The sequence below is a fragment of the Psammomys obesus genome, unplaced genomic scaffold (assembly GCF_907164565.1).
Source record: "Psammomys obesus unplaced genomic scaffold, mPsaObe1.curated_primary_1811, whole genome shotgun sequence".
Lineage (NCBI taxonomy): Eukaryota > Metazoa > Chordata > Mammalia > Rodentia > Muridae > Psammomys > Psammomys obesus.
The window spans coordinates 22,943,121-22,955,591 of NW_026592510.1; the positions used below are offsets into that span (position 1 = coordinate 22,943,121).

The 12,471-nt window shown below is 41.2% G+C and overlaps 1 protein-coding gene across 1 annotated transcript; it reads right to left on the bottom strand.

Moving 5' to 3' along the window:
- Nucleotides 1-9,020: 9,020 nt before the first annotated feature.
- Nucleotides 9,021-9,959, bottom strand: LOC129681784 (olfactory receptor 5B3-like). Its single transcript, XM_055613933.1, has one exon. It carries the CDS (start codon nucleotides 9,957-9,959, stop codon nucleotides 9,021-9,023), a length of 939 nt encoding a protein of 312 aa, XP_055469908.1.
- Nucleotides 9,960-12,471: the final 2,512 nt, after the last annotated feature.

Genomic DNA, 12,471 nt, shown 5'->3' on the forward strand with positions numbered 1-12,471 from the left:
AAGAAGAAGAAGAAGAAGAAGAAGAAGAAGAAGAAGAAGAAGAAGAAGAAGAAGAAGAAGAGTTCACATGACATAATACCAATTAAAAGTCTGCAAAGCATTTACCTTTGAGTTTTTTCTTAACCATGCATGAAGACGGACAGGAAGTGTTCAGAAAGAAGTGGCCATGAAAAAGGTAACAGTGAATAGCACTCAACTGCATAGATAAGCTCTTCTGGAAAATGACTTCAAGCATTATGCTTGAAGCTCATAAGCAGAAATATTAGGATGCCTTAGATATCTCTGGAGATTTCTTTCATGATAATAGCTGTAGCTCCCATTATCCTTTCTAGTAAAGGAGCAATTAAAACAGTGAGTACCCATGTGGCTATGGAATGTTTTACTAATTGAACCCGTGGGGTTATTAATAACAGTGGAATAAGGAGGTCATGAAGTTGGGAGAGAAGATGAAACACACTGTGAAAAAATAAAGTAACAATAAAACTATTCCTAATAATATTCCAAAATACTCACAGATATATATCTTATTTAGCTATCACCAGAAAGGATTTCTACCACAGCAGTTGAGAAAAAATACACAGGGCCATAAATATACATTTCGCACACACACATATGCACACACACACAAACACACACACAGTGAGGGGAAGAGAGAAAAAGATGGAAAGAGAGAGCAAGCCCTGGAACTCAAAACTCTTAAAAAGATGTCTCCATCAATTCCCTCCCACAGACCTCGGGGAAACTCATGGAAGAATATGCAGAAGTATGGGAGACAGAAAGCATGGAGAACACCAGGAGAACAAGGCCCTCTAAACCATCTGAGCAAAGCTAATATGAACCAACAACCTGAAATGGTGGTCACAGGGCTTTTCACAAGTCTACATCATGCCTTCTGCCTATATACTACAGTTTCCAATTTAATACCTTTATGGAAATCTTGAATGTGTGAAGAGTGGGTCTTTAAGTCTTGTTTTTGTTTAGTGGCTCTTTTATTTTTCTGTTAGATTGACTTTTTCAACTTGATGTGATTGTTTCTTTGCTATGATTATACTTTATTTTGTTATTTTTTGTTGATATTTCTCAGAAGCCTGTTCTTTTCTAATGTGAGACAGGAAGAAAGTGGATTCAGATGGAAGAGAATGTAGGATGGTACTGGGAGTAGTGGAAGGATGGGAATATGTTTGCAAATTATATTACATTAGAAAAGAATCTGTGTTTAATAAAATGGGATGAAATGTCTATTAAGGTATTTAAAAAGATCAGATAGCCAACTTAAATTGAGCTATAATCCCTGGAGATATAGAAATAGTCACTAAAAGTTGCCCAACCATGAAAAAAAATGCCTAGGGCAAGATGATTTTACCCATAATTCTACAAAATTTCAAAGAAGAGTTAATACCAATACTCCTCAAATTATTTCACAAAATAGAAACTGAAGGAACATTGCCTAATTCAATCTATTAGGCTATAGTTACTCTGATACCCAAAGCACATAAAGATTCAACAAGAAATAGAATTATAGAACAATTTTTCCTTATGAACACATCAGCAAATGTACTCTATAAAATACTTGCAAAAAATCAAAGAACACATCAAACAGATGACCCAATATCATAAAATAGGCTTCATCCCAGAGATTCAGGGATGGTTCAGTATGCAAAAATTAATAAATGTAATACACCATATAAACAAATGGAAAAAAATTCACATGATCATGTCACTAGATACAGAAAAGACCTTTGACAAAATCCAACACTCTTCATAATAAAAGTTCTGGAGAGATTAAGGATACAAGGGACATACCTCAATACAATAAAGGCAAGCCAACAGCCAACATCAACTTGTATGGAGAGAAACTAATCAATTCCACTAAAATTAGGAACAAGACAAGGTTCACTGTCTCCACATCAATTCAATATACTACTTAAAGTCTTGGCTACAGTAATAACAAAACTAGAGGAAATAAAGAAATACAAATTAAAAAGGAAGAAATCAAAATATTTTTGTTTGCAGATATGATAATATACTTAAGTGACCATAAAATTTCCACTGTGGAACTTCTACAGCGGATAAACACTTTGAGCAATGTAGCAGGAAACAATATTAACACACAAATCAGTAGCCTTCCTATATAGAAATGACAAACAGATTGAAAAAGAAACCGGGAAAACAGTCTTTCACCTGTTTTCCTCAAATACAATAAAATATCTTCGTATGAGGCTTACAAAGCACGTGAAAGACTTATCTATTAAAAACTTCAAGTCTCTGAAGAAAGATATTTCAGAAGGGGTTAGAAGATGGAAAGGTCTCTCATGCTCATAGTTTAGTAGGATTAACATGCGAAAATGACCATCATATCAAAACCAATCTACAGAGTCAATAAAATTCCAAAAAATAAATCCCACCAAAAGTCCAAAACAATTTTTCATGGACCTTGAAAGGACAATTCTCAAATTCATATGAAAAACACAAAAAATTTCATGGTAGCTAAAATATTCTTGAACAATAAAAGGGCTTCTGGAGGTCTCACCATTTCCGATTTTAAGTTGTACTAATAAGCTATAATATTAAAAGTAGCATAATATTGGCATAAGAACAGACAGATTATCAATGGAATCAAATTGAAGACTCAAATAAAATCCTCACAAACATGGATATCTAATTTTTAATTGAAAGTCCAGAAAAAAACACAATAGAAAATGGCAGCATTTTCAACAAACAGGGCTGGTCACACTGGATGTCTCCATGTGGAAGAATGCAAATAAATCTATTAAAAAATAAACCTCAACATAAAGCCAAATAGAGTGAACCTAATAGAAGAGAGGGTGGGGAATATCATTGAATGCATTGACACAGGAGAATACTTCCTGAACAGAACACTGAATATCCAAGCACTGAGATCAACAATTAACAAATGTGACCTCATGAAACTGGAAAGCTTCTCTAAGATAATAGATATCATTTGAACAAAGTGGCAACCTACAGAATGATTTTTACAAATTAGGCATCCAACAGAAGACTAATTTCCAAAACATATAAAGAACACAAAAAGCTAGATATCAAAAACTAATCCAATAAAAACAGAGTACAGATCTAAGTAAAGTGGAGCCCTCAGTTCCTGTATCAACCCACCTCAGCACATCAAATCACATCAGGGCTGAGCAGATCCTCCGGGGCATGACTGAAATAAGCTGGATAGGATAGGCTCCTGGGAGGATAAGGGGTTGAATTTAGCTGAGACTCCTAGCATTTGGGGATAGAGAGACTGAAGTGGTCACCTTCTAGCCAGGAAGGACTCCTACTGGAGGAAGGGGAACAACAACTCACCACAAAACCCTCAACCCAAAACTTACCCTATAAGAAGTGCAGAAATAAAGAAGGAGCCTATTCTTTCATAATGCTCCCATTATCAACATTAAGGAACTTGATCTGGAGGAGAGGAAGGTGAAACCGTAATCAGGATATGTTGCAAAGTGATTAACGTATTTTCATTTTTGGAATTTGGGCCTTCCAACGTAATGATTGTGAGCTTCCTCAGGTCAGCATCATGCTTTTGTCAGTCACCTGGGCATTTGTATTGATTGTCATATCTTCAGCTCTCCCAGAGTACAGAAGATCAATCTCCCTCATTGTGACACACATGGGGTTTGGTGTAGTAGTTTGTCCTCAGGCCCTATTTGAGACAGGAATCAAAGTTGGCATTGAAAACAAGGATTTTCACCACGATCATCCTATAGAACAACAAAGCCATTAAAGGCTCAATCAGGACTTATACAGACAGAAAACAGACACTGTTTTTTGGAACATGGTTTACTCCCTAGAGGATGTGCAATGCTGAGTCATCCATTTTAGCCTTAAAAAGGATCACCTCCCTCGGGCAGGGATGCTTCAGCAGGCCAGAGGGGAAGAGGATATTCTCAGCCCAGACACAACTTGATATGCTAGGGTGGATAGGTGGGGAGGGTCCCTTTCTCTGATGATTATGGGAGAAATGTAGGGAAACAGGGAGAGAGGGTGGGACTGAGAGGAGAAGAGGAAGAGAGCTATGACTACGACTAGGATCTACAATGAATAAATAGAAATTAAAATTAAAAAAAAAATTCATGAGGCAACTGAGAGGCTCTCTAGCAGGTCCAAGCATTGCACACGTCTTTCCATTTTATTTTTTTCTCAGACTTCTTTAACATTAAATCACATTCTTAAGGCTAGCCCCCAGGGTCTCTTCCATTACTTGGCCACTGACTCATTCCTGAGACTAAACTCCAAAGTTCAGCAATCAAAATTCATTATTTGTCTATACAGTCTAACCTATCCAGTTAGGACTTACCAATTCACCCTAGCACAGACTCATCCTTCTCCTTAAAAGTCTCCTCCTGCTGAAACACCTGCTGCTTCTTGCTGTCTGCCATTGTCTGGTCCATAGGCAGTCTGCCCCTATTTGCTCCCCTAGGGTCATACATCACCTTTGTCCTCAGAATTTGCTGTCTGGCTGTGTCCTATACCAACTCTGAGGAGGCCTCCCCAATGCCTTACATTTGGTAACATGACTCAAATCATGACTCTGATCACTACACGGGACCCCACAACCCAGTTCTTGCTGCCCCACTCCTTTTCCATAGACTATGAGTCTCACTACCAATGCTTATGTAGCGTATGTAAGGCCACCAGTTCTATGGGAGAAAGGACAGTGTATCCAATTGTATGACTATGACATAATCAAGCCAGGTTGCATAGCTCTTTCTCAGGGAGTGAACTGGCACTTTCAAGTTCTCTGAAACATGGAAAATGAGAAAGAGAGGTAATATGCCAGCTGGGATCTGCTTCTGTCCTCAGAGCCTCCAGACACCACTGTGCACCAGCTGGACTAGAGGGAATGAAGCTTAGCTAGGTGGGTGGGCTCTGAAGGACCTTGGTTAGAAGCAGGTGAGGGGACAAACAACCTTCTCTAAGATGGTTTCCAGTAAAACAGCTCTCTTTTGCTGGGGATTGGGGGGGAAGAGCTATATAAACCTTGGAGAAGTGGGTAGGGGCTTTCAGAGTGAGTGTACGTCATTGGCTGGGCCCAAGGTGATGGGAACACTTCAGTTGCATGAAAAGGAATTCCAGGTGCTATGTGGACATGTACTTATAAGGAAAAAGGAAGTTTATTTATTTATTTATTATTATTATTATTATTAATTACATTTTATTAACTCTGTATCCCAGCTGTATCCTGCTCCCTTATTCCCTCCCAATCCCACCCTCCCTCCCTCAGCTTCTCTCTGCCGCTTTCCAAGTCCACAGATTGGGGAGGACCTCCTCCCCTTTCGTCTGGCTCTGTTTTATCAGGTATCTTCAGGATTGGCTGCAAAGTCCTCCTCTGTGGTCTAGCAGGACTGCTCCTTCCTTGGGGGGGGGGGGAGGTCATCTGAAACCTGGCCACCAGGCTACATGAGGAATTCAAGGGTAGAAGAATTGGGGGTTGCAAGGTTACAGGACTTGCAGACACCCAGGTCCAGAACAGAGAGAGAGCAGCCCTTACACCTGCTTGGCTCAAGATTCTCGGGGTTTGGACACCCCTGGACCACGCTCTTGCTCCAGGCCAGTTTCCTGAGTCACAGGACCCACCTGCCCTACAGTAGTATGCACTGACTTCTGAATCTCTGTCAATTCTTCCTCTTTCAAGGAGGATCACACATTCTCCTTACTTACAGAACAAAAACGAGAAGGTTGCATATGCCACATCATTTATCACTTGTGACCTGAGAAAAAGAGTAAGTTCTATATGACATAATAGCAATTAAAAGTCTGTCAATAGAGTATTCACCTTTACTCTTACAGCAACCCTGCACTTCTACTTGAGGGTCCTATCTGTTGAAACCCTATGGGCTTACTCCACAAAGTACATGGCAGAATCTATCACACCTTCAGGCCTTTCAAGTCTGCACAGGACTATATCATGGTATAACAAGAAAACGAGGAGTGAGGACCCAAACATAAAGACTAACATGTGAAATAAGCCAGTTTGCAAGGGAAAGTGGAAGCCTTCGGCCACCTAAATGTCCTACAAAAAAAAAAAAAAAAAGTAGCATCTTCAGGTCAGGTCACAGAGAAAGAATAGAAATTATTCCTCACTTAGGCTTTTCTAAGTGAAAAAAAAATGTATTGGAAAAGCCTGCTGTATACAAACTTGGAGATAAGGGTGTTAGATAAATGACCTATAAAAAGGTTGAGGATTACATGGCTCAACACTTGCTGGGCTCTTTCCTCAGTTCATTAGCCAACTCTCCCTCTTGGGAGCATGTTTCCTTTCATAACAATCTGTTTCTGTTTCTAACTATCTGTACCTTGTAGTGGAATTTTAATACAGAACATGACTGTTCTGGCATGAGATCATATCCAAAGACTTTCTAGATTTGTGTGATCCAGCTACAAACATGCCTTTAATCCAGGAGCCAGAGGCAAGAAGATCTGAGTTCAAGGCCAGCCTGGAAGTGAGCAAGTATTAGGTAAAGAAAAGCTTAAGTCTAGCCATATAGTACATGCCTTTAATCCCAAACAATAAAGGTAAATTTAGTTTGGAGACAGAAGCACGGAAGCACCCATGTTTGAAAGTGATGTTTGATTGAGTGACAGAAAAACTGACAAATCAGAGAAAGATTTAACAGAATAGGATACTCCCAACTATCAGGAGAAGAGAGAGGAAAGGAAAACTGCTTAAGGGGCATTGAGGAGAGAGAGAAGAGGCAGTTTTAACAGAACAGTAACAGAGAACAAGCTATACTCAGGTGAAGACCAAATGAACCAGAGAATGAAAAGGAACCACAAGATTAGAGAAGATTGCTACAGTTAGTTTGAGGCCAAGCAGAGCAATTCAGGGTCTCAGAGAGAAGCCAAATTGCATAAGGCAACTGGGAGAGGAGTTTGAGGCAGAACAAGAGCTTGAGTAGAACCAGCCAGCCCAGAGCTGGATGAGCTGGGTGCGAAAGGATGAGCTTATTAAGCAGTAAGTCTCACAGGCCATAAACATTCTAGGCCTACTTTAGATTGTACGGAATCTAGAATTTTCCAGTACTGGGCCACGGTTAGCAGACAGAGGCAGTACTCCTCTTCGGACAACATCTGAAGTAGGTGAATAAAAGTTCATTTTACAGCACCTGATGTACTCCTGGTGAACCTGGCTCAGATCCATGGCTCCTAGGCATGGATCCTCCATGGCCCTGACAGCTTGGGGGTTTTCACTCTCTGAAGGCTCATCCCTCCATTTTCTGTTCACCATTGTAAATAGCCTGGCTTTCTTTTTTCTTCATCTTCTTCAACCAGAAAATTTATTTCATAGGATTTAAATTAAATTTAGAACCATTACTTTCTAGTAAATAAAATCTGTCTAAAGAGTAAGACAGATTATTTTTTAAAGTGCCTACTTTTTTAATTTTTATATTAATTACAGTTTATTCACTTTGTATCCCAGCTGTAGCCCCCTCTTTCATTCCCATCCAATCCCACTCCTCCCTCTCTCATCTCCCATGCCCCTCTCTAAGTCCTCTGATAGGGGAGGTCCTCCTTCCCTTCCATTTGACCCTAGCCTAGCAGGTCTCATCAGGACTGGCTGCATTGTCTTCCTCTGTGACCTGTTCAGGCTGCTCCCCCATAAGGGGGAGGTGATCAAAGAGCTAGCCACTGAGTTCATGTCAGAGACAGACCCTGTTCCCCTTACCAGGGTACCCATTAGGAGACTGAGCTGCCATGACTGGGCTACATCTGTGCAGGGGTTCTAGGTTATCTCCATGAATGGTCCTTGGTTGTATTAGTCTCAGAAAAGACCCTTGGGCCCAGATTTCTTGGTTCTGTTGCTCTCCTTGTGGAGCTGCTGTCACCTCCAGGTCTTTCATCTTCCCCTTCTTTCATAAGATTCCCTGCACTCCGCCCAAAGTTTGGCTATGAGCCTCAGCATCTGCTTTGATACCCTGCTGGGTAGAGTTTTACAGAGGCCCTCTGTTGTAGGCTCCTGTTCTGTTCCCTGTTTTCTCCCTCTTCTGATGTCTGTCCTGTTTGTGTTTCTGAGTGAGGACTGATCATCTTAGCCAAGGTCTTCAGTCTTACTTAGCTTCTTTAGGTGTACAGATTTTAGTATGTTTATCCTATATTATATGTCTAATATCCACTTATAAGTGAGTATATACCATGTGTGTCTCACTGCTTCTGGGATACCTCACTCGGGATGATCTTTTCTAGATCCCACCATTTGCCTGCAAATTTCATGATTTTCTTGTTTTTAATTGCTGAGTAATATTCTATGGAGATAACCAAGAACGCCTACACAGATGTAGCCCATGGCAGCTCAGTCTCCAAGTGGGTTCCCTAGTAAGGAGAAAAGGGACTATCTCTGACATGAACTTAGTAAATGGCTCTTTGATCACCTCCCCCTGCGGGGGGAGCAGCCTTACCATTCCACAGAGGAAGACCTGATAGACTAGGGTCAGAGGGAAAGGGAGAAGGACCTCCCCTATCATTGGACTGAGGGTGGAGCATGAGAGAAGAAGAGGGAGGGTGGTATTGGGAGAGGATGGGGAAAGGGGCTCCAGCTGGGATACAAAGTGAAAAAACTGTAACTAATAAAAAAATGTTCTATGAGCTGTGCTAGAAAGTCTTACAACGAAGGTAATATGTGACTATTACAAAAATTGAGCACAACAACTTATCACTTCACAATCAATACAATAATAAAAAAACTGTCCTAAAAAGATGAAAATGTTCAGAATCTGTTTATTAACATCAAATAGAGACATAATTATGCTTGATTTTGTAAATATTTTCTACATTTTACTGAAAGTAAGATGACATTTAATAAATCATCCACAAAACAATACATACAGAAGTGTTGTCAAGAAGATCCCCCCAAAATTTCGTAACTGTCATCTTGAATACACTATGTTTATTTTTTTATACACCAAACTTGCAGAAATATTAGACTCCATTCTGGAATGTATAGAATGTGGAAGAAAAATTATTATTCAGCCTAGAACATTAAAAATAAACCACTATGGACTATTTTGCCAATGACACAGTTTTTTGAATGCACTCTTGACCTCTTTGTTCCTCAAGCTGTAGACCAGAGGGTTCAGCATAGGAATGATCATGGTGTAGAACACAGATGCGATTTTGTCAGTGTCCATGGAGTGACTGGAGCTGGGCTGCAAGTACATGAATATGCTTGTCCCATAGAAAATAGACACGGCAGTGAAGTGTGAGGCACAGGTGGATATAGCCTTCTGATATCCAGCACTTGACCTCATTTTAAAGATGGTGATAAAAATGAATGTGTAGGACATCCAGATAACAAAGAGAGCAAAAAAGATATTGAAGCTCACTACATAAACAAGAACTAGCTCACTGACATGTCTGTCAGAGCAAGAGAGAACCATGACTGCTGGAACATCACAAAAAAAGTGATGGACTACATTGGACCCACAGAAGGAAAGACTGAAAGTGTCCCCAATGTGGATGGAGGCATTCAGGAAACCACAGGCATAGGAAACTACAGAAAGACAAATACATACATTTGTAGTCATTGTATAGGAATAGTGCAAGGGCTTACACACTGCTGCATAGCGATCATAGGCCATTGAGGCCAATAGGTAATTTTCCACAGTAGCAAAGGCTACAAAAAAGAACATCTGAGCAGCACAGTCATTGTAGGAAATGACCTTGTCTCCTATTAGGAGCCCAGTCATGACTGTGGGTGTGACAGCTGAGGAGTAACAAAGATCAACGAAGGACAGATTACTTAGAAAAAAGTACATGGGAGTGTGGAGCCGAGAGTCCAGGACTATCAACAGGATCATTCCCAGGTTCCCTACCAGGGTGATGGTGTAGATGAGGAGGAAAGTGAAAAACAAGGGAAGCTGTAGGCCTGGATCATCGGTAAGTCCCAGCAGGAGCAAGTGTGTCACTTCTGTACTGTTCTCCATTAGTATCATCTTCCAGTCATTCGATGGTCCATAGACATTGGAAGAGAAACACAATGATAAAGAAGTTGAATTAAAATATAAAAGCATAAGTATGGACATATGCCTTTAAAGAGCCATAATCTGTACTTTGAAATTGTCTAGACATTAGACCTTTCTGCAAATCAAGTCTAGATAAGGTAATTATGCATGTGCTTGAATGTAAAGATTATTAAGGGCTTTCCTACAAAACTTTTAATCCATATACAAAAATTGAGATAATTTAATAACTTGATAAAATTGATGTGTGGATAATTTTCCTATTGTCCTCTGAGCTCAGTAAAAGCTCGCTTTCTGTTGCTCCCTTTTCAAGGACTGCTATAGACAAGAACTTTAGATGTCTATTGTATATGTCCTCTCAACAAAATCGGAATTTTGTGGTTATTGCTTTCATGTAAATTATGAAGTATAAGTAATTAAATAATTTCCTTATGTTACTCAAATATGAAATGCCAGAGTTGGCATTGAGCTTGTTACAATATTTAACCCAAGCTGATTCCCAAATCTTAGAGTCCAAACTGAATTTTAATTAAATTAAAAAGAGCTTAAGGAGGTGGGGCAAGATGGCGGCACCGGGAGGACTCTCATTCTGAGCAGCAGCACAGCAGGATCAGCACAGTGACCAGCAATCAGAACTCGCGGCCATAAAACACAAGTGATTGTGTTTCCCAGGTGAGAGGATACCCCACAGAGGGGGATTCAATCAGCTTTAACTCACCCAGCTAAACTGCAGAAGAGATCCCAGTTCCGCCAGGCGCTTAGTCACCAGCCCAGAGCCACACGCCAATGTGCTCTGGTCACTGTCCCAGACTGAACTGTGGGCACCACAACATCATAGACTGAAATTTCCAGTCGAGAGATAACCCCACGGTGCAGGAAACGATTGGGACCCACTTTAGGTCACCGAGACATCCCCTGGAAAAGATTCGGGTTCCTCAAACACCCCAGGAGCCAGCCCAGAGCCAAAGCCAGGGACCCAGGCGTCAGCACAGAGTCCTGCCTGCGCACCTGACTCACTGCCCCTGTGGGCCCCAGGGCACCAGAGACTGAGTTTCACTGTCGGGTACAAACCCACAGGGAGGGAAATGGCTGGTCTGATCTCAGAGCTCTCAGCTGATACCACCACCCCGAAAAGGTCTAGAGAAAAATTACCCAGTTTAGGCAGATGCCCAGGCTCCCAAAGGCCAGATGGGCAGAGCCATGCACGTCTGTGCCTGTGGGTTCTCCTTGCCACCCCAGACAGAATGGTGGTCTCCAAAGCAAAGACTTGGGTGTCCCTGTCAGGAGGAAACCCCACAGCAGGGGGTCACCACATCTAATGCTCAGGACACCCAGCACCAAAAGACTTTCTGGATTCATGCAGACTCTAGGCTCTAGCCTTCTACTGCAGGCAGGAGCGCTGTGCTCGCCCGCCATTATTGAGTACCGATAGGGCACTGGGGCACACATCTGCATCCTCAGACTTACAAAAGCCATAGAGCCATTACAGCAGTCCTCAGATACTGTGCCAAGTATCAACCAGTAATCCCTAGCTAGACTGACAAAACTGTGGGAATCCCTGGTCCTTCAAGAGGTCTGCACCCAAAAATTACACCTTAAGAGCAACAGCTGCCTCTCACTAAAATCAGAGCAAGAAACCCAGCAGCAAGACAGCCATCACCAGAACCTCTCCTGATGAGAGGAGAGCCTTCCTGAACACCACAGTTACCATACAGCTCCATACACCTGAAGTGAACTGTGACAATTCCTGAGAAGCACCACCATTCAGTTGACCATACCCCAAAAGCAGAGAACTTCAGAACCCCACCAAGTGGATTCTCCCTGCCCCAGGACTCAGCAGGCACCAAAAATTAACAGACAACACCTGAGACAGAGAGATGTGTAGAGGCCAGTAAAAAAGCACAACCAACAAAAGGCAAAACAAAATGGCATCCCCAGGACCCAGTTATCCAGGGGCAAGTAGCCCTGGACACCCTAACATAAGTGAAATTCAAGAAGATGACCTTACATCAATGCTAATGAAGAGGTTAATGGAGGAAGTAAATAAAATGCATAAAGAATTAGGGGAAGATATAATAAGACAGATTATGGTCATCCGTAAAGAAATACAGGAAGTTGCAGCCAAACAGTCTGTGTCACTGAAAGAAATAAAAGAAGCAGAGGAACGTTCAAACAAACAGCTGAAGGAATTGAAGGAAAAACAGGAAAATACAGTCAGACAGGTGAAGGAAATCAACAAAACAGTTCAAGATGTGAAGATAGAATTGGAAGAATTAAAGAAAACACAAACGGAGGAAATCATGGAGAAGGAGAACCTAGGAAAGAAAACAGGAACTACAGAGGTAAGCATAACCAACAGAGTACAAGAGATGGAAGAAAGAATCTCAGGTGTAGAAGATACAATGGAAGAAATCAATGTATCCTTCAAAGAAAATAATAAATCTAAAAATTTCCTGACACAAACCATACAAGAAATCAAGGCAAC